Source organism: Zeus faber (assembly GCF_960531495.2).
Source record: "Zeus faber genome assembly, chromosome: 1".
Lineage (NCBI taxonomy): Eukaryota > Metazoa > Chordata > Actinopteri > Zeiformes > Zeidae > Zeus > Zeus faber.
The window spans coordinates 55,598,533-55,621,941 of record NC_137193.1 but is presented as its reverse complement, the minus strand read 5'-3'; the positions used below and the strand labels follow the sequence as shown (position 1 = coordinate 55,621,941).

Below are 23,409 nucleotides of genomic sequence, written 5' to 3'. Positions count from 1 at the left end.
CCCAGCGTAAGGATGTAGTCAATACACAACCAATCAATACAAGCCAACTCACATATGTTCAGGTACTCTAGTGTGCTCCGCGGCTAAATGGGATGTAGAGCGAAACGCGTTGAGAATGATTCAGAATGTTTTTCCAAAAACCCTCAAATCGCAGTTTGTGGTCTTTCCGCTTTGTCCCCTTGTGCTGCCGGGGCCTTCCAGTTTGGCTGTTCGGTTTCACTCCATATTCAAATGGATCGACCTCCATGTTCTTTGAGCAATCGATCAAGTTCATTTCATTCGTTTTTGTAATTGAAGAAACTAATTATAGAAGGAAAAATAAATAAATAAATAAGGTTGAGTTCATATGAATCCACCAGGCTTCAGGAGAGGCAAGGAGAGACTCCATCAATAGCTCTGAATATACATCGCAGAGTGGGGCAATTACCCTCAAAAAACATCTTGATTGATTCCAATCAAAATGGAACATGAAGCTTCTACTAATACTGTTGATTAAAAACAATCTTTGATGGGGGGGGGGGGGGGGGGGGGCATTTGATTAATCTCAAATTTGGAGGACGTTGTTTCGGGGCCTGTAAATCCAACCCAAAAGGCTCTGGACCTGGAAAAGTGTCCTGTCATCTTCCTGAATAAAGTCTGCGTTTTCAATTTCACAAAGTTGGTGAAAGTGTATTATCGGCGTATCTCCGATGTGCGTTTATTCTGCCGAGCAGAAGTGAGACGGAGCGGAGGTCTCTCACCGGAACGTATAGCAGTGACGTTAATCAGATTTTATGCAGAATCGGATTCCCTGCCAAGCATTTGGAATCGCGTAGGAATGACCAAACTTCTCTCCCAGGTCCTCATTTGCTCTTATCTTCTATAAAGGTGCGTTTAGATGGATTGGCGGTGGCAGGTAAGTGGAGGAACCTCCCACCTCACGGAGGATCTAGTGTCGGAACAATTTGTCTTTCCCCCTTAATGGTCAAGAGACAAAAAAGTAAAAAAATCCAAACAAATGTTAAGTTGACTTGGACGTGTCGGTTGTACACTTGTCCACGGTGTGCTTTCCAGGACAGGCCGCCCGGACACTCTGTCAGAGGTTACTACCTCTCTTTGCTTTCAACATTTCCTTTCCTTCGTTTGAAACATGAGGCAACGACTTTAGGTCCGCCTCAAGATTTCCGTCAAATAGAAAAAAAATGGACGTCAGAACACTGTGAAACACCGACAGGGCGCTCACTCCTCATTCTCACCAGCTGATAACGTCTCGGCGAAGTGAAGGGCGTTCCTCTTTTCCATATGTTGAGGGATTTGGAGTAAAAGAAAAAAGAAAAGCCTCGCGGTTCACCACGGAGTCTACGGGCTCCCCAAGAATGATATGGATATTATCAGACGTATTATTAGACAATCGGGATCCCTACGGAGGAAACAAATGAGCTAAACAGAGCCGGTACGGATCGCGGCGAAGGGGAAAAAGCTTTGCGATAACTGAATTACACCAAACAGTTCTTCCTTGAACCGCGCTAGTCGCTAATCATGGGATAATTACTTTTAAGATATCAGGCTCTCTGCGTGCAAACACATACAGACACAAATAGAGCGCCGTGCCGCCGCCTGGAGAAACATTGCTTTAATGAAATGTTGTGAATCCTTAATGGCTCTGAATGTCTCGTGATAAATTCCATAATTATTCAACCTCCGCAAGACTGGAGTGTGAAATTCATCCGTCAAAGCAAATGAGTGGGGATCCATTAAGGGCTGCACGCCGCCTTGTAGGGACGCTCGCTTTATTAGCCCCTTACACCCATCGCTGTAATTGGGAGCATTTTTCATTTGGCTCCGGCCCCACTTTAGTGAACAACTGCTCTTTTCCTTTTTCATCTGAAGTGATGTGTAGAGGCGCGCGCAAGCGCACACGCACGCACGCACGCACGCACACACACACACACACAAACACAGACAGACAGACAGACAGACAGACACACGTCAAAATGTCAAACCCTCTGTTCAAAGTGTAGTTCATTCTACAGGTGAAACACTTTCCTGAGACGTCGCCATTATAAATAAATGGCCAAGCAGAATAAATAATTTGAAAAAAGAAAACGTTTTTAATAATTCAATTAAAATAAAAAAATAAAAATAAAAGAACGAAATGACCAGGGAAAGAAATATGAACAGCGGTTTGTTCTTCTTCTTCTTCTGCTCAGATCAGTCATCCCCCAACATTACTGAAAGGATGGATTGTTGTCCTTGTTGATCAGCAGCACATGGCTACAGGGGATCATTTCTTGAGGATGACTGATGATGGCTCCGGCTCACAGACGCCTCTCTTGTTTGTCTCTCTTTTTTTTTTGGGGGGGGGGGGGCCCTCAGGCCCTCAGGCCTCGCCCTATCGTGGGCTCTGTCATCCTGCAGACGTTGTCTCGCAAGGAATTTGAAATTCAGAGACAGGGTCTGAGACACGGAAGAATGAGCGGGAAAGCTGGGATACGTCTAAATCCTATTTAAATCCTGTATTGTATGTCATATATATTAAATATGGATATTCAATCAAAGGAAGAAATGTGAATACCAAAGTAAAAACCAAACTATCGGATTAATTTTCTTTGGCTCATAGCACTTGATTCAGAAATAATTTGTGTTGAATTTTATGAGATTTTTTGCCATCTTTTTTTTGTCACTTTGGGACAGAGCTTGGGACATAATGCTAAATGGACTTAACAATTCATTTCTTAAAATTTCCACTTTGAAACAATTTTGCTTTAATTATCATGAACCCCCCACCCGATAAAAAAAACCATAAAGTCAGGGAAGGAGGGTTGGAGCTGACCTGATTGGGTGGTAATAAAAAAAAAAAATCCTGTTTAACAAAAGGAAAGAAATAGGCTACAGTCAAACACTCTCACTCACACACACACACACACACACACACACACACACACACACACACACACACACACACACACACACACACACACACACACACACACACAAAATAGCACCCTTATCATCCCTGTTTCATTTAGAGTTGATTGCTGTCGGATTATAACGCAATCACCACACTGTGTGAGCGGTAACTATGGGAACTGGTTTTAACTGTTTATCTTGCCAGAGATCTTAATTTAAGTTTGAACACTCTGGATCACTTAGATGTGAGAGACATGGGAAATTGACAAAAAAAAAAGAGGGGGGCTGAGAAATGCAGGGAGGGAATGGAATGGGAGTGTGAAAGAAAGAAAATGGGGAAACAGACACATTCTTGTTCTTTTTGTTGTATTTCATATGCAATTAAATTTGCCTTTCACAGAGAAAATCAATTTATGATGACAATCTGCAGGACGGGAATGAAAGCAGCCCTGGGAAAGCTGGTGCTGGAGAATGCCACTAATCTGGGCCAAATGAATCATTCACACTTTATTTGGACATCTGTGTTAAACCCCCGCCCCTCCAGCACACACACACGCACACGCACACACACTTTCATTTGTGACAGTTTTATTAGCAGTGGTGCAGGTGGCTCCGGGCTCCGGAGGAAAGAGGAATGCGGAGTGGAGACGGTCCAAAAAAACAGGACTTTCCCAAAGTTTGTTCCCTTTGTACAGTACGGGTGTCAATTAATCACACTGAGACAGGATTTATAATATAACTAATACATTTGATTAAATCCTCTTTTAAACAAGGCTGTTCCTTCAATTAGTACATCATCTACTTGATCAACACGTTTCACTTCGTGCAGCGCTGTTTTGACCCAAAACCATATTGCACCACTCCTTTAACCACATCCATCTTAATAAAAAGATAGACTCCTGCAAGTGGCCAAATGTTTTCATTTTTCTTTTATTTGCCATTGTGGGGTTTTTTTTTCCAATTAAAGAGCCCCAGGGGTGCTCTGAGCCCACAATCTGTCTTTATTCTTACAAGATCCCATGCAAATCCAAAAGGTAACATGGCTTCCAAACTGCTGCCACAACTAGAGGGTTGTGGGGTCTGGATGGACTACAGGGCTTCTCTTTTACTCGTTTTCTTTTTTTTTTAACCTAGATTCAGATGAGAAGGTCGACGGCAATTCCAGTGTCTCCAGTACTGAGGTAGCGGCGGGCTGCACGCTAACTGTGTTAGCTCAATGCATAGCTGATGGCATGCAGATGGCATCAACTAGCCTAGCTTCTTAGGGAAATAGAACTTCCAGCGCCCCAAAAGCTATCAGGAACTATTTTGCCTTAGGATATACCAAGCACTGTGCCTGCATCGCATATTAGCTGAATAGAAAGCTCCCACTATGCGTGGAAGGGAAATTGGTTGAATAGCCAGGGTCAGTGATCAATACAAAGTTAATTAATGAAGAGTATGCAATGATGGCCAGTATAGATCTCTGAACGCCTATAACCGGGTTCCGATCATTGCAATGTCACTAGCACTTCATGTGACAAGAGATCATTTCTGAGGGGAAATAGTGTGCTGCTGTGAACCAAGTTCATACAGAACATGTTGGCCTTGGTGGGTAATGAATGGTGATGCATGGAGGGATGGATGAAATAATATATGAAATAATGACATAAAATATTTTTAATAAATAAATGATAATTATGACATGAATTATTTTAAATATTGCAGAATTAGTATGGCTTCAATAAAATGACATGGGATGTTTGTTTACTCCTGTTTTTTTTTTCCCATTTTCATGGACTTCCTTCTGACAGGCCTCCAGTGCTTGGCAGCAATATATTTAGTCTAAAATGTTAGTAAAATGTAAAGTAAAATGTTTAGTATTTTTGGTCAATTTTTTATATATTTATTCCATAATGTACTAATACTAATACTAATATGAAAATATTACCCATCACCGTTTGAGCGCTTTCTATACAGTATTTTTTTGTCATAATCATAACCACGCATTGTGTTTAATGAACTGCTTGATTGTCCTAAATGTTTGGTGAGCAGTTGTTCCTCCGTGCTGGCGTCATCGATGTCACTGTCAGTCAAGGGGATGCCGCATTTACACACCATTGAACCCATTCACACATTTCAACACATTTCTTCGTGTGTGTTGCTCAAACGTCAAAGTTTTGCCCGAGAAAGGAAAAAAGAAAAAAGTTGGGTAGAGAGAACCAAGCTAAAAATTAACTTCTGATTACAATTACGGGACGTGACACTGCTGATTTGGAATCAGTGAGGCCATATTTTCCCCCGAGCTTTGTCAATGGCGGCAGGCGTCGATCGCTTTGCCAGATCCACTCCCCAATCAAAAGTTTTTTGTTTTTTTTGTGCTCTATATAATTTTACGCAATCAGATTTCTCCACAGTCATCCAGTGCAATCAGGTAATCAGGAGGGAGCATTAACAAGACAAATGGGGTTTAAAAAGTGGGTGCACTCTGTTTGCAGGAACTTCCCATGGAGAAGCCCCCTCTCCTGCTTGATTACCTCCATCACCCTCATACGGCGCGACATCCACGATGCCAAGCCTTCAGCGGCGCCGCACGCACTGATGAACGCCATTAGCTTCTGCCGCGACTCTGACGGGGGGGAATTGTTACTCTTAACACCACCTTGGTCAAGTGATTAACGGTTCATGACCGCCGGCCTCGCTGGCTGAATAAATCATAGTGTTTAAAGTGACGACCTTGTGACCTCTTCTCGCTTTTATAACGTCAGTGAGTGAGTCAAATGGAATTGTGACGACGGATTTGCTTTCGCCTCGGAGGCTTTTTTTGCTCAATGTATTAAAAAATGTCCCTAAAACACAAATTGGATATATACGTCTTTTTTTACTCGTCTGTACCTGAAACCCTTAAAATGAGGGTCATTTAAGCATAAACTTACATTCCGTCACCCCTAAATCCATAATAGACGATTGAGGAATCGGAGAATCCGCCCTTTAAGTAATTCGCCCAATTTTTAGAGCAGCTTTTGATTGGCTCCTAACAAATTAGGCAAATGATGTGGTAATGACAAAAGTGAATAGGCCCCTGGTTCTGCCCCTCGGGATCTTTGCTGCAATTCTAATGAAGCCCATTGAGAGACGCCGGCGCTGGATTGAGGCGCGTTCTCATCAGGGTCCTTCCATGAGCCTCCTTTGTCACCAACACACAGCCAATTACAAAGCTCAACAATGGAGTGGGAAAGTCATATACTCGCCACAAAGACACTGGCCTGCAGAGGATTCAAAATGTCTATAGGGTAAGTATTGGGTGACTTTGCAAAATAATTTTCTACTCTCATCAACTGAAAACAAGAATGTATTCCAACTTTTACTCAATCCGGGGGTCCAGCATAACGTGACTTTGAAGAAAGTTGATGAACATCATGTTTCTACGCAAACAAACACACCCCAGTTGTTTTCTGGATATGGACGCGCACACTGAGCTAAGCAGATATACATTCCAGGTCAAATCTCTCAGATCAATCTTCCACTCCAAATCAAGTCAAAGAAAACCTATTTTGTTTATCAGCTCTTCATATTAGCCTATCTCAGCGAGTAACATGTGAGCGCCTCTAATCTCAGAGTTTGCCAGAGTGTAGATTACGGCGCTCGCACAGCTATCTTTGATTTTATTCATTGTGCACGGAGGGTAATTGCCCAGAGATAAGTGTTCCCTCTCCCAGGACCGGTCGGAGCATTCCAAAAGCAATCTCCCTGGACACGGGTCCCGTCCCAGGCTATTTGGGCTGTGCAGGGGTGGGCAGCGGGCGGTGCAGGACATTGGATAAGCACGGTGGTTTTTGCTGGCACCCGGACGAAGGCCTCACGCTGCCGTCGGGGTGGCCCAATCTCTCCATCACACCCCCTATCAACCAGGGCGAAGCTCCGCTGGCCCGTCCACATTCAGGATGCTTGTGATTAAGAGCTGATGCTCCGGAGGTTCAGCTTTCCATCTTCTCCTCTCTGTAATATTAGAAATTCAGTAGACCTTTAAGATTCACAGACCGCCGAACAGCAAAGAGGATTGCAAATTATTGAAATACTTGTTGAGGAAGTAAAAAAAAAAATGTTTTAGCACCACACACCACTTATACGCCGACAAAAAAGTAGACATTGATTTCTAAGGTATGCACCAATGTTTGAAAGCATGATTTCTTTTTTTTTCTTTTTTTTCCCCCTCTTAAAGAAAACTGTGAATTTCAATTTCATTGTGTCCACAATACTTGCCACTGTTGCCTGTGTTGGCATAGCCAGCTGTAGAAACTTAGTTTGCTCTCGCGATTTAGTTACTTGGCATCGACGGATGGCAAAAGAACTCCAGGGAGCCTTGATTGAGATGGAAAAAGTGCTTCCCTGTTTACCGAGGGGCCACTTGGCAAATGCACTTGAAAGCAAACATGACTTCCTGGAGTGTGTATTTATGGATGATTTCATGTTTAAGAATGCATCAGCCACAGTGAGCTGGGGGCAGCGACGACACGGAGCCCCCCCCCCCCCCGAGCGCCTTGTTCCAGTTGTCCGGCGATGCCAACAGCAACATCACCGTGCGCCAACGGCACGATCACCACGGACGATTATTACTGGATATTATTTTCCAGACACCAGCATGACTTCACGTGTGGGTGCAGGTCTTTAGGCCACACTCTCTGAGATCAGGGGGTGGTTTCTTTTCTCTCCGCACGCCAGAAGTTAAAAAGTGAAGAAACACGCATGTTGACTTCTGAGTTGGTATTTCCTCAACATAATGCAACGCTTTCACATACTGTATGACAAGATCATAATAACAGGTGGCAATAGTTCATTTGTTTTGATGAAAGAATCCAGACTCCAACGAAGGGATGAATTTGTACGGACGCGTCTCAAGGTTTCACCATTGAGAAGCTTTTGCTTCTCAATGCTGGAAAATGTGCTGCAGGCACTTGTCTGTTTTTTTTGACAATCATTTGTTGGTTTATATTAAAAGAAAACTTGCAAAACGTCTGACAAAGTTATACCAACACGGTAAGCAAAAGTTGATCACTTCACAATGCTATCCCAATGGAACGCAGCCCGTTAGAAACTAAACGTACAACACATTTGTCTTCTTTTGCCTCTAGACTGAAGCAAAACAAATAACGCAGAATAAAGAAAGCGCTGTGTTTTTGCAAGTCCATGTCAAATGGAGTTCTGCCATTCTTTTATGAATGGTACTGCTCAACACATTGCATGTCAAAGCCTCCTAGTCGAGTATGCCAAGGAATCACAATCACATGTTGCATCTGTGCAGAATATGCAGATGGCTGATCCTGTTCTTGAACGGTAGGAGATGAAGAACAGGGATCTATATCGTTTGTTTTTACGTGTGCGAAATGCTCATTACAATAGCAGCATTTTGCTCGGTAGACCTGGGGGCCGTGGTTTTATTTTGGTCGCGCTGCGCAGTCCTTTGTCTCTCGGCACGAAAAAGCGCTGGAACCTCCTTCCTGACAAGAGAGTTTACAGCACGGCAGCGTTTCCTGGTGTCATGTGTTTCAACTCAGCGAGGATGAAACAATTCTCTCTTTCATCGTGACGAAATACGAGACGCCAGATAATCTCGTAAATATGTGTTGTATTCCTTTTTCTGCACTCGCTCCGGTGGGAGAAAGAGGCCGTCTTTGTTGTTTTTTTTGGGGGGGGGGGGTTGGGGTTGGGCAGGGCTCGCAGGAAGTGGTTGCAGCGGGACAGTGAGGGACACTCATCCCTGAGAGAGAGAGAGAGAGAGAGAGAGAGAGAGAGAGAGAGAGAGAGAGAGAGAGAGAGAGAGAGAGAGAGGGGGAATGCTGGAAGACGTGAAGACGTATCCCTTTTTGATCAGGCCTTGCTGACGGATCGCCTGGGGAAAGGCAAATGGGGATCATACCTGGCCCCCGATGACAAGAGGCCAATTTGGATGTCCCTTTTCTCTCATTGCGGTCTCTCTCTTTCAAGCCCAAATCTGTTTGAGCAGCCTGGGAAAGCAACCCCGATCTCCACCCTCCCGCCGGCGCAACAAAAAGCAAGATGTAATTTGGACGAAAACAAGAAATGCATCTCACAAACCTGTTTAGACAAGAGCAGCGGCCCATTGAGCTACTTTCAGCTGAAGGATTTGGCTTCGGCGTTTCTGTGTAGGAAGAACGCACACGCTGATAAGCGTCCCCCCCCAAACAAAAAAAAAAAAAAAAAGAATGGCCATGAAAAAAAAAAATAATAATGTAATTCTCTGAACCTGAGAAAACAATGCGGGCTGCCCGCATAACAAGGCTCAGGTTGTTACATCCCACATTGTTTAATTCAAAAAAATGTTGAGCCATGTGTGAAACATTATATGTGAGAATCATCAAGCTCAATATTCAGTGTAACTCTAACCTCAAAGGCCACATGTTCTGTTCTGGCCGTGTTTATAATGCATTAGTGGAACAAACTCTCCACTGTACTCTCCTTACAAATCCCACCTGGCCGCGTATTAGTTGCAGATGTGGTTTTGTAATTCATAATGAACTAATAAAGGTTTTGTTGGTGTAAGATTGTTTTCCTTCCTTCCCTCTCGCACACACGTAGCCCAGGCTAATCTTTGGTTGAGGCGCAATTCACGGGAATGAATATTGCGCCAGACACGAAGCACCAGATACTCTGGAACATTTCAGCATGCTGCTCTACAATTTGAATTCAGGTCTTATATAATTCATGCATTCTGTGTCAGTGATTCTGAACCCCCATTTGATATGGTTTTGTTTCTGGAACCCCAATCTGAGGAATGTTTTATTGTTATGATGATATGATTTGATGATGCTAATGGCCCGTTAAATAATCGTGATGATTAACTATTAATCATTTGGGATGGTGACCCCCCTGGAACCTCTTCAAGGACCCACTGGGGGGCTTTGAACCCTATGTTACCCCACTGCTCTGTCTTCAAAATGATAATTTGCCTTCGAAGGGGTTATCTTCATGTTAATGAGTGAAATATGATAAGACAATACTTTATTTATCGCCCGGATTCCCAAAACAAATACGTTGAAATCCACTATCTTGTTTTAGTTGTACCTAATGTACCTAATGAGTGGACCTACCAAACCCCATAACATCAAAATTACAAAAAATAAATAAAGAAATCAAAATAAAAGAGTGTGAAGTGCTGTCAAAGAGGCAGCTACATAATGGTACTGGACCGATCGTCTGGTTTCAAAACATCATTTCATTATTGGCTCCATTATCAAGGAGCTATACTGTCTACATCAATGAACATAAACAACGCTTTTACTGAAGAAACATGCGGCAATCCCATTATAAATGCACACGTAATGAACTGTAGATGTGCTTACACATGTCACATGTGTAAGCACATCTACAGTATTATATATGTGTGATAACACATAATACATGATAAATGGCACAAATGCATCCCGAGGTCCCACCCAACGCCTGTTTAACTGGATCACAGTTCACTTCAAACTCACCACATTGTCGAGTCAGGCATCAAATCGGACAACGCAAAATGGTGGTAAGGGCACCCTGTGGCAGGCTGCAGATAAGGTTTCAATTCATTTGTGTGTGTGTGCGCGCGTGTGTGCGTGTTTTCTACTAAAGCCTAATGTTTCAAGGATAAGCTACCAAAATGGAAATCTCTCCGCCATGCTGCCAAATGTTAAGATCAGCCTGTAAAGTATCCCCTGAAAACTCAGCTTGTATTTTGAAATACAACAGAGGTTGCCAAATCACCCTCTGGACATAATGCAGTGAGCAGATTACTTCATATAATTCATCTGTATGGATTTGGCCAATTGCTTCCGTATCAGATCAGGCTTTAAAAAATGTGTGTGGAGAGGCATTTGGACATGAAAGGTCTGAGCATGAATCGTATTTTGGATTTATATCCAGCGCCTCCTGATAGAACGGCTTCTAGTGGAGGAACTGTTTGGTTTGACAAAATGAAGGCCAGACTGTGCCGACGAGGGGAGCCGTCCAGAGGACAGAAACCCCTGCACAGCTCTCAGAATAATGGCATCTGACTCGAGTTCCCGATCAATCTTTTACACAAAGATACCTTTATGAAGGCTGTCAATTTTATAACACTTACGGCAGAACTTCCCCTAGTTTTCCCCCTGATAGGCAAATGGCACACTGAGTCGTTTGGAGAATCAAAGTGCGGTGCAAGTGGCATAAAATGGAGCCAAACACTCACAGCTGTGAAAATGGCACTTACATAGCAGGTTGCTAGTGCACAGCAGCTTTAAAACTACATCTCCATTATCACTGGATTAGTATTACGCTGCACACAAGCCCAGACCAAATGTAGCTGTACTTTCTAGCCATTAACCTGCCATAAATAAAACAGTCGGAATACATTATAAACCGTACTGTAAATCAGTGGGAAAAGTGTCTGGGACTGCTGCTTCCCCCCCTGAATTCAACTGTTTAACTTGCGACCTCGATGGCCGTGCTGGGAAGACCTGAATCAAGCTGCATCCTCCCTAATTCCTGGGTGTGTGTGTGTGTGTGTGTGTGTGTGTGGAGTAGATTTTCACATCGCAGAATACGGTCTTAGAAAATAGAACTAGGAATAAAAAAAAAAAAACAAAAAAAAAAAGAAAGAAAGAAAGAAAGAAAGAAAGAAAGAAAGAGGGGGAACAGAAAATGAGGAAATCCAGGAGAGGAGAAAGACTGGATATATTGTAATTAGTTGCACCTGTTTCCTTTAACCCGGTTCCAGTTTCCCTCTACAAACACATGCAGATTACCCATCAAAGCCCCGCGTTGCCGCCTCTCCTCAATGGCTCCTTTGTTGCCAGTTGTCAGGGAGGCGGCGACCGCAGAGTGTGCAACACAAGGAGGACACACAGCGGCGGAGCGTACAGTGCACGCACGCAGGCCTCCGCCGTCCACCATGGCACCGCTAAAAAGAGCAGAGGGCGGTAGACGCCACTGGCGACGTTTGTGAGTAATAAGAGTTTCATCATCCGTCAATAGAAGAACGTGGTCTCCATACCCTCAAAGGAGCTCCGGTGGAAAACTTACAGGACCCACGTAGATGCGCTGTTGCATCCCTACTGAGGCCTGCCGCAATATTTCTTGGTCTTACAAAAAAGGCGTACAACTTTTTTTTTAAACAGTCGTTTCCAAAAGGAAGTAATCAGCCTAAATGACATGCTTAGGGAATTCTTACTACTTACTTCTTTTGGATTCTAGAAGACTCCAATGCAACACTCTCCAACACCACCGATGGAAGAACGGGTGTTTTTACGCCCTTATTGAGACATCGCACATTGCAAATAATTGAGATCCTGTAATATTAAAGATATCTTTGTTTCATTATTCATGAGCCCGCGCTGGTCGTCTACCGAATTAGGAGGCGGCTCAGCCGAGCCCATTCATCGGCACATATTAATGTCAACAGTCGGTTGTTTTGTTCCAGCAGCACTCAATTAAAGAAATTACCCTCAATTACTTTTTTTTTTTTTTTTTTTTCCTAATCACAAGCATTTAAACAAGGCTTTTCGCCCAGAAAAAAAAAGGACGGGGACGAGGGGGAGACGGCGGCGGCGCACATGTACTAAAATATTCTTTGTGGATATAGTGGACTCACTCAGATAGGTTCACATGCTCACCTCATGGAATGTATCCGACAAAGAACACTACGGGGGAGGCCGGGGGTAAAAAAGGGGGAGAGACAGTTCTGCATTCAAGCGCTAATTAGAAAAATTAGATCTATGAAAGGCAGCGAGTGATCTAGGCCTTCAACCTACGTCTCTGTATCGCTGTAGCAGCACAAAGAGGAGGCAACAATGAGTGCTGAGGAGGGGGGGATAAATAATTTAATCCATTATCTACTCTGCAAAGCTCATCAGCACTGCTTCACAATGGCCACGATTGAATTGCTGATTGCATTTCTCTTCTACCCTCCAGGAGAAAATGCCCATGCTCCACTATGCACACTATGGGCTGCCAGGCAAACCAGGCGCAAAGGAAACAGAGGGAGGGAGAGAGAGACAGAGAGGCGGGGGGGGGGCAGTGTAGAGTGTCTTCCACCAAGGTCAAACAATGCAGCATTCTAATTAAGAGTATCAGACTTTCCTGTTTGGGGTCAACCTTCCTGTTGTGCCAACACGCCTGTGATCTCTATTATGCTTGGAGTCGTGTTCTGTCATGTTAAGGAGGAATATGAACCTGATTGAACATTTTGTCTCCTTTTTTTACTTCAGTTGTGTCATGAGAAAGCTAAATTAATATGACTCCCCCCCCCTATTGCAACTGGACCAGCTCGCTGGCGTGTGTGGATTAGGACGCATTGATGAAATGCTCGCAGTATGCGTGTGCTTCACTGTTGAGAAGGCTTTCATATTTTGATCATTGTTTTGCCAATTATTTGCTCTTATATCATTAGCAAACTTGAATATTAGGAGGAAGTCAGGAGCATTTGACTCTTTCTTGGCCTAGTGCCTCCAACATGCTGAATTCATTTCACCGTTCACTCCGGTGAAATGCATTTACATAAAGCACTGCGAGTAGTAGGCATAATGGCACCCTTCGGCCAAGCGCTTTAAGGCCCTGTCCATAATTCCACGGAGGGGGGAGTCAAGCTGCCTCTGCTCTGCTCTGTTTGTTTTATGGAGCAATAGTGAAATAACTATGAGGTCAGCGAGCTTTGAAGAAAAAAAAAAAAAGAAAACGTGTTGGTCCTCTCATGAGGTTCCAAAAAGAGACCAGAGGGCCAGTTCTGCTGGTCCAGCCAAGTCTCATTGACAAAACAAGGTCATTATTCTGCGAGCCCGGCACACTCTGGATGGGGTTGGGATCCCAGAAGTTTCCCCATACGTTCGTCTACGGGTTACCGGTCACTCTCTGGCAGAGATGCTGCTATAGTACAGTAACAGTAATGGACCAATCATAACAAGCAGCAAAATGGGTGCTCCATTTACACACCATGAATTCATTTGAGTGGTGCCATCATGCAAGTACTGCACAAATTGTCCAAAGACCAAGTGAAGCTATTTATAGATGCCACCAGGCCCAAGAGCCGACCAAGTCTAATGGTGTAATCTGTATTCTTAATGCTAATGCACTATTAGTTTGCTCCATTTGGGGTGGTACAGGTGCATTAATGGGGGGGGAATCCAGCTCTTCCAATCCCACGTGCTGCTTTAGGAAGCCTTTGAGCAGGACCAGGGTGCCCTCTAGTGGGTGATGCTGGAAGGGCCAGACACAAAAAAGCAATTACGAGATAAAAAAAAAATATATAATTCAATGTGAATTGAATTGGGCCTTCAATGTGAGGATATTAAAGGGTCAAATTTACAGCCTAAAGTCCAAAAATAATTGTACAATAAATGAATGGATTTTCTTATCGCTGTACAGCGATTAACAGAAAGACAATATTTACAAAAGAAAAGATCCATACAAAATCAAATGTTTCTTAAAATAGCTTCTGAAAGGGTGTGCTAGAAAAGCAACATTCACTTCTGGAATCTACTGTTCCTAATTAACCTTCAAGCTCATCAGCCACAATCAATAACGAGTGCAGGCATTTTTAATTGAGAATAAGTAATTATCAGACTGTATTCATCTCGTTAATGAAACAATGTTCCAATATGCCCGCAGCAAAACTGTTAATTGAGTTCTATTTTCTGAGACAGGCGGGCTCTCCTTGTGTCCACGGCCACAGTGCACTCTCTATGTAGACGGGGGGGGGGGAACAGGCTGTGGACCGGTGAAGCATGCCATAGACTCCCTCCCCCCGGCTCCTCACCCCTAAGACAGGGGACAGGAGCCGTTAATAGTGCTGCCCTCAGCAGATCATCCCATTCACCAATCTGTTATTTCACGCCTTCACTGGTTAAGTACTCCCTGTTGAGTGAGCTACAGCGAGGCAATTATTCTGTAATTATAGAGTCAAAAGGAGAGTGGATCCTGGGCGCCAGGTTATTGAGCTTAGTGGAATTATTGCACAAACACAAATGGCTTCACAAACCCAAGTACGTAATAGATTCACATCAAATGTAAACCAACTGCCTTTTTTCTCTGTTCACTTTAGGCAGGAAATGCATGCAAGTTGCAATTACTTTGAACCCTGTGGGTAAAAGACTGTAATGGTACTAACCAGGGAGCCCACTATGTCATCTGATTATATAAAGCCAGAAATGTGCCTGTAATAAAAAAAAAAATGAAATGCTACCATGTGGATGCTACGCAAGAAGAAACTGATCTGAATTACTTGTAGTTAAGTATTTATGTACAGGTTGTGCGGTTAGTATGACAATGTTATCAGGAAAAGGAATTAACAATTCAAGAGTTAAAAAATAAAAAAGTAAACCAGCAATACCAACGTGGTGGGGTCATTTAAAATGGAATATCAAAAAAGTGTGATGAAGGCACTTTGAATTTGAAATCCCTGCATCTGCCGACCAGACAACTCTCTCAGTTGGACAATGGAACAAAAACCATTTAGTTATTCAAATGAAGTTCTGATCTATAATGACTATATGTTGCAGCTAATGAGTTTGTTTCATAAGTCAGAGAAAAACTATTAGTAAACTACATCAAATACACAAAAGAGTTGAATGTCTCAATTATGATGTAAAATGACCGATGCAGCAAGAAATGTTTCCAAAAAAAAAAAATTGATAACATCTCATTGGGATATAAAATGACTCAGTTTAGTGTTCACGCACCAAAGGGATGCAAATGTATTTTCTTTACTAACATTTGGTCTTAATGACTCTAAAATGCAGCATTCACAGATTTCTTTTTTTTTGTTTGTTTGTTTTTTTTGGGTTTTTTTTTAACATTGATCATCATTCTATACTTCGCAAACAATTATTTGTGAAGATAAAAGTGTAATCCAAATAACACTTAGCTTAGCTCTCAAATCAATGATTTCCAACCTGGGGTGCACAAGGGGTCTTCAGAAATAACGGGGTGTAGGGGAGCCTTGGAGGATTTGGGGCCCATGTTTCCTAACAGTCAAATATTGGTTCAAAAAGTGTAATATCAAAAATAAATGGCAACAAAATCCATGACCATAATGTATTGTACGCCCTGAAATCCTTGCTTTCTCCACTGTGAAGATAGAACCAATTTAGACAAGAATACAAAGGAAACAAAGTATTGCGTCTACATTGGGGGTCTCAGATTGATTCAGGTTTGAATTTTGGAGCCTGTGAGTAAAAAAAGGTTGGGAAGCCCTGTTTTATAGCCCCTGTCTATTTGTCTTGTGCTTCACTTTCCTGTTCCTTCTCGGAGTAGGTACAATACTTATTTCACTCGTTGAGGTTTACTTAATTTTTACTTGGAACAGAACAAGAGCTGTGAGAGACCACATGTATTTTTCAAACCATTTTGACTTATTCTTCATCCAGGGCTGTTTTGAAAGTCCTTCCGACCTGGAGCGTCATAGCAGTTTACCCACAGAGCGTCACCAAGCACCACCTGCACCACCAAGTCAGGAAATTAGACCATACAGCACACCGACCAGCCACAACATTAAAACCATGGGATACAATAGGCAACAAGTGAACAGTCAGTTCTTGAAATTGATGTGTCAGAAGCAGGAAAAATGGGCACGCGTAAGGATCTGAGCAACTTTGACAATGGCAAAATTGTGATGGCATCTCCAAAATGGCAGGTCTTGTAGGGTGTTCCAGTATGTAGTGGTTAGTACCTACCAAAAGTGGTCCAAGGAAGCACAACCGGTGAACCTGCGACATGGTCATGGGTGTCCTGGATCAAGGCTCATTGAGAAGAGTCTATTCTGTCTGGTCCGATCCCACAGAAGAGCTACTGTAGCACTAATTGGTGAAAAAGTTAATGCTGCTATGATAAAAAGGTGTCAGAACACACCGTGTATCACAGCTTGCTGCGTATGGGGCTGCGTAGCTGCAGACCAGTCAGTGTGCCCATGCTGACTCCTGTCCACCACCAAAAGCGCCTACAATGGAAACGTGAACGTCAGAACTGGACCATGGAGCAATGGAAGAAGATGGCCTGGTCTGATGAATCACGTTAACTTCTACGTCATGTGGATGGTCGGGGTTAGGGTCCGATCCGATGGAGCATCTGTGGGATGTGCTGGAGCAACAATCCCGATCCATGGGGGCCTCACCTTGCAACTTACAGGACTTAAAGAGAGCTGTTTTGGCGGCATGAGGGGGAGCTACGCAATATTAGTGGTTATTTTAATGTGGCTGATCAGTGTAGGTCAGACATTCCAACTAAAAACAAGAAATTACATGGCTTTCATAATTACTTATTGTACAATAAGCTATTGTGTACTATGTACTATGTCCACAGTGCAATTGTCATTCTGTTGTTCTCCCACAAATAACCAGAACTACTTTAGGGCATTTCTGCACCATATTTCAACAGCAGTTCTGTTGAGATCCAGGGGTTCTGGCCCTGATGTTCAACATCTCTGACCAACAGGGTTTCTCTATACCTCAGTTGACTTTGGGGTAGATCTTCTCGTAGAAGAAGCTCTGAGCCAGGATGTAGAGTTCACCGTCCTTCTCTCGGACGGCGTGGGCGCGCACAAACTGAAACTGTTCCAGGGCAAACTCATAGAACTCGTTCTCAATCTTCCAGATCTCAGAGTGCTGCAGCTTGCTGATGGTCTCCTTGGTGGGGGGCTTCTTCTCTGTCGTCTTCCGCAGGTGGGACTTCTTCCCTTGGGGGGGACACGTGAAAGGCCTAATGAGTGTCAATCGAGACAACGCAGCTCTAACGCAGACAGGGGATAGCAAGGAACGAGACCATGCCATATTGAGATGTAGTGAGAATTTTGATAAGCTACGACTGACATGACAGAAAATAAAGAGCGCATAGAAAAGTACATAATGGTTTATTATGCCTTAATTAACACTGACTACTTCATCCGACTATTTGAGATCCTTGTCATGCATGTCTGTGTTGAACAAGTTCCAACTGATGGCAGCATATTCCATGCCTTTGCCCGAAGGAAGTTCTCCAGAGGCCCATCTCTCATCCTGCTGCACAAACCCTCAATCTACAGACCAAAAAAAATAAAATAAATAAATAACAAAAGCAAAAAAAAAAACCTCTGCAACAGTTATTAAGTAGCCCAATTCTGCAGGAAAGCTGCAGACCTGGCAACCCTGCTGGCAGCAGTGAAGGCCTTGTGACGCTGTAAAAATGTGACAGAATACCAGCTACAAATCAAAATCTGATTGGTTAAATCGGTCTGTCAATCCAAAATCAGACCCCATTCACTCAGATAGCAGAGGGATTCAGTGGCGATTCGGAAGGCCTTAATTAATTTTCCACATGGCGGAGTGGAGAAACAAAGCTGACTGGATAAAATTTTTTCAGACAGACTGACAAATCTTTCCCTACCCGAGCATCTGTAAGCGTTCAGAACGTAATGAGAGATTGACCAGACTGAAGGAAAAAAACATTTAATTATATTAATAATTTATACAGATTTTTCTTCCATTCTGAGAAATCTTATGGATTCATTGAAGGCCTTGAAGGCAATGACAGCCCGCCAGTGTACTCAAGGATACTTAGGTGTATTATAGTATCTGACAAGCACAGTTACAATAACGCCTGATAAATGCCGGGGTTTCGTTGGTACCTGTTCGGTAGAGCTCTGTGGCTCCTTTGAAGAAGCGTGGAAGCGCTGCTTCCAGGATCATCACAAAGTCCTCCAGCTCCTCTGTGACGCCCACCAGCAGGTATTCGTTCACCAGGTTGTATTTGGCCTGTTCCAGAGCCCAGCGACTGCCCACGTTCCTACACGACAATACCATTTCATCCAGTCAGTGTTTTACAAACAGAATACATCATTCCACTTGAGTCAGCGTGTGGTCTGTGGCGCAGCAGGAACCTCACCAGCACTCTGAATGGTGGCCGCAGAAGAAGGGGATTTGGAGCCAGAGTTTCTCAGGAGCGCAGTCTGAGCCTCCCGAAGACACACACTCATCAAACGTCTAAAACACATTGTTGTAAAATAACTGATATGACGATGATATGATCGAATTGACCTGGATGCAATTGACCTGTTGATGATGACAATTTTAAAGGAACAGACACAAAGACCTTCCTATCGCCCTGTTTCCTTCGTCGGAGGCCGGGCCTGTAGTCGTCTCCGAATCGCAGGAAGTAGTAGTAGGAGACGAGGCGTTCGATGGGATCACGCACCACGTTGATGTACATGGGCTTCCCCTGCACACCGTATCTGAAATACCATGGTGAAAACACGCAGAGATGTCATTTTACTTTCCCACTTCTGACCAGACCACATCAAGACTCAAGCAAACTGCCGTGGCGTCATTACCTTTCACAGAGAACAAAATGAATAATCCACTGTCAATAAATCCAACTGTTCATAAAAATAAATACAAAAAAATAGAAATCAACTTAAATCTTGGTTTATAAATTCAGTTAAAGTGGGAATTAATAAAGTCATCTGTCTTGGGTGGATTGCACAACAAGTCCCAGAATTTCAGTGACCCCTCCAGGGTTTTTTGTGAATGTCCATCCCTATCATTAGTTTACTGACCACAACAAGCTACTAGTAGTGCAACGGAACGTAGTTAATCTGTGTGAACCGTATGTGAACCGTGGATCAATTGCAAAATTCAACCATTATAGTGAAATGCAGTTTTACTGCTGTTGTTACTTTTCAAAGTAATAATTCCATAAATCTTGATGCAGAGTTGCAGTGAAACGAAGAGAGAAGACAGATGCGTGCTGTTTTTACTGTAGCGCAATGATTGGTTCATGGTACGTGGTGCTGTGGTACTGCTACTTTACGACATGTGGTGAATGAGCTGCTGTATGTCGCCGCTATGCGTCTGCTTGTCCGCCATATTAGAGCGGTCAAGAGCCGCTAGCAAACAAATACAATGTGTATGAGAGATGCAGACTTCTCTGCTAAATCGACTGTAAGTTGCTTAATTATGAACTGATTTTCATGAAATTCAATTTGTCATAAGCATGAGAAATTAAACTTGATACCGCTTTCTTATTGGAATGGAATTCAGTTACTGGGGGTGGATCTTATTATATTTTTCACTACCATGATTAAAGGAAGAAGGTTTCATGCCTGCCTCATGTTGCACTTTAATTTAACAACAACGAGTATTGAATATTTTCATTATTTTTATAATTTAAACATTGAACATCTTGTATGTTGTTTCAATTTAAGACCATGGACAAAAGTACCTTGCCTTAAGTGTTTTACAGAATAAAAGGAAAGCAAAAATATATTTGTCTCCCTTTCATTTTTTATCTTTATTTGCTGATCCGAAAAATGATCCGATCCATGATTCTAAAGGATCTGAACTGGGAGTTTTGTGATCCGTTGCACCCGACAAGCTACACTGCTTTAAAAGATATACATAGAAACATCAGACAACAACATGTATCGACAAAACCGAATTAATTAAACCCAGCAAAACTGGAACAGCAATTGGGCACTTGGCCTCTTCCTGTCATAGTTATGACAGTAAATGAGAAGGATATGGTCAGGAGGGTGTATATACACACACACACACACACACACACACACACACACACACACACACACACACACACACACACACACACACACACACACACACACACACACACACACACACACACACACACACACACACACACAGACTATTTCTTAAAAAGTGCCAGCTATTAAATATGGGATTTTTAAACAAAATAAACTTGCAAAACAATCTTGTGGATTACCACTTTAAGAAGGACAGCGTTGCCTCTTCCAGAGGGATAGACAAGGCAGGAGCACCTGGTGGAGCTTTTACAGGATAACCCAAACACCATTAGGATAATTATCCCAGATCGTTGTAAAGATTATGTCAGTGGCTAAACGGACAACAATGTTTTTAATCAAGAGCAAGGCGCACATTAGCAATCAATATGAGACGTCCTTTATCTGCGTTGCTAAGTGGTTGTAACTAGTCTGGATATTAGCAGCGTTAGAAGAAAGTAAAGGGTCTCACTTGGAAAAATCCAGATAAGCCACGTGGCCGTGGTAAAAGCCCGGTTTCATGTCTCTCCAGGAGGTGACGTTCTTCACAAACCGCACCTGTAGGCCAAGATAATGGAAAAAAAACAATCAGTCCGCAGCACAGAACATGATCTGCAGCCACAGGACAGGTGCAACTGAGAAAAAAATAAAAAAAAACAACAACCTTTTAATTTGATTTTCTGAAAAGCAATTACACCAATAAGACAACTTCCTCACAATGGCTACAGCAGTGATTCCCAAACTGAGGGAGAGGGACCTGGATGCAGACAAAATGACGGACCTTCACCAGAGGCACCTCCACAGGTTGACAGGAAATCATATGACCTCAGCAGCAGAAGTTGTTTTTCTTCTAGTCGTTTTATCCCCGTGAAGTACCACACGGATTAAAAAAAAATATATATACAAAATGTATTAATTAGAAATATATTTTAAAAGTCAATTGACTCTCTTAAAGGCCTTACACAATATTTTAAATTGAGAGGTTTGTACAGAAATTAGTACAGATTTTAAAAATGGGCTTATATAATGCAACTTTAATCACAACTTTAAAAAGTCGTCAATTCACAATCTCTTATAACCAAACATGGTGAAGAGAAAGAGGGACGCTGCTGTTGCTGCTGTCAGGTGGAACAACGAAACCAAGGAAAGGTTCATTGGAGCCGGCTGGCAGGCTCTGCCCCCCCCCCCAGGGCGTGTCCGGAGACGGGGGCTCTGTTCCCCCTCCGTGCAAACAGTGCTTATCTCAGAGTGAGCTTCCTCCCAAATGGAAAGAGGAAGCTCGTGACGTCAAACTAGAGACATTGTTATACAGATGAGAAAGGTTTTCACCTACACATGCCCTTTTTTTCACACTGTGTAAAGGAACGTTTAAAGATCCTCTTTCCAGAGAGAAGGGGGGTCGTGCATGCATAGAAGGTAATGTAATTTGGCAAATGAAGTCTCCCCTTTCCACAAGAGCAGGATTTATTATTGATTTATTATTATTTTTTAAGCAAAGTATTTACACAAAAACATCCAGTTTTTACTAAATGAAGTCCCATAGCAACGGAAACAACTGGGGAATACGCGGGAGACGTTTTTTTGGAACTGTATGGTGCAGGACAGTCCCTTAACTTAGTTGTGTTTAAAAAAAATGTTTTCATACATGTAGGAAACAAACTAAAATAAATAGATGTAAAATAAAAAGACAGGCAGAGGAGCCGACGCACACCACGTTCTGGAGGAGAAACAAAATAAAATAAATAAAAACTGTCCAATCTCTGAGTTAGGTTTACATTTTTCATTTTCCATACAAGTAAGGAACTAAGGAAACAAAATAAATCGAAATATTTCTCTATGAGATTATATTTTATATTGTTATATTATAATCACAAGATTTGCATATTGAGCAGCAGGTACATGAGGGCGGGGGGTGCAGAGGGTGCACCTGCCCCCTGGACCCCACAGTTTTTTTTTTTTTTTTTTAATCAAGGTAGCGGATTGTGTGGGCGACATATCTTTATGATTCATGAACCTCGCACCTAGGCGCATCTGCTGTGCTGCTTCGTTTGCACAGAGCGTTAAAATGCCTGGAACAAGAGCTGGGGTCCATGTGCATTTTCTTTTCTTTTTGAGCACCTGCCCCTCACAAAGTCTCTGTACGGGACAGTAGAGCGGGGGAGGGAGATTCGATCACCAGTGGTTACTCCACAGCCCTGAGCGAGGGGGCCTCTGCCCCCTCTCTCCCTATTTCTTCCTCTCTCTACCTCTCTCTCCCACCTCTCTCTCTCCACTCCAGTTTCAGAACACGGTAAACGGTAAATTGGGTAATAACCCGCCGGAGCACAGTGCCAACAGCGCCCCAGGCGGGAATCGAACCCAGGACCTTCTTGCTGTGAGCAACAACACGTCGAACCTTGAAGCAGATGGACTACAGCAGCAGACGACCACACCGGGTGCCAATCCTGTCAGCTAAGAACAGGAAACTGAAGCTTCAATTGGCAAGGGCTCACCAAAAATGGAGAATAGAAGATTGGGAAAAATGTTGCCTGGTCTGATGAGTCTTGATTTTAGCTGCAACATTCAGATGGTTGGGTCAGAATTTGGTGTAAACAACATGAAAGCATGGTTTCATCCTGCCTTGTATCAACGGTTCAGGCTGGTGGTGATGGTGTAAAGGTGTGGGGGATATTTTCTTGGCACATTTTGGGCCCCGTTGTACCAATTGAGCATCGTTTTAATACCACGCTGAGTATTGTTGCTGACCATGTCCATCCCTTTATGAGCACAGTGTACCCATCTTCTGATGGCTACTTCCATCAGGATAATACACCATGTCACAAAGCTCAAATCATCTCAAACTGGTTTCTTGAACATGACAATGAGTTAACTTTACTCCAATGGCCTCCACAGTCACCAGATCTCAATCCAATAGATCACCTTTGGGAAGTGGTGGAACGGGAGATTTACATCATGGATGTGCAGCTGACAAATCTGCAGCAACTGCCTGATGCCATCATGTCAATATGGAC

At 43.0% G+C, this 23,409-nt stretch overlaps 1 protein-coding gene across 3 annotated transcripts in view; it reads right to left on the bottom strand.

Moving 5' to 3' along the window:
* hs2st1b (heparan sulfate 2-O-sulfotransferase 1b) overlaps positions 1 to 23,409 on the bottom strand; it is a 33,177-nt gene that overhangs the window by 1,655 nt on the left and 8,113 nt on the right. Inside the window, exons 3-8 of one of the 3 annotated variants that reach the window (XR_013844360.1) lie at positions 20,871 to 20,956; positions 18,955 to 19,093; positions 18,748 to 18,845; positions 18,491 to 18,648; positions 16,566 to 17,563; positions 15,116 to 16,329 (exon numbers count right to left, since the gene is read on the bottom strand). Coding sequence is in view for 2 of the 3 variants with exons in the window: in XM_080008145.1 (XP_079864271.1) it covers positions 17,337 to 17,563; positions 18,491 to 18,648; positions 18,748 to 18,845; positions 18,955 to 19,093; positions 20,871 to 20,956 (708 nt within the window). In the remaining variant the exon portion in view is untranslated. Of the gene's footprint in view, positions 1 to 15,115; positions 17,564 to 18,490; positions 18,649 to 18,747; positions 18,846 to 18,954; positions 19,094 to 20,870; positions 20,957 to 23,409 lie in introns of those variants that run through there. The other 2 variants (XM_080008145.1, XM_080008144.1) reach the window with 2 other exon arrangements.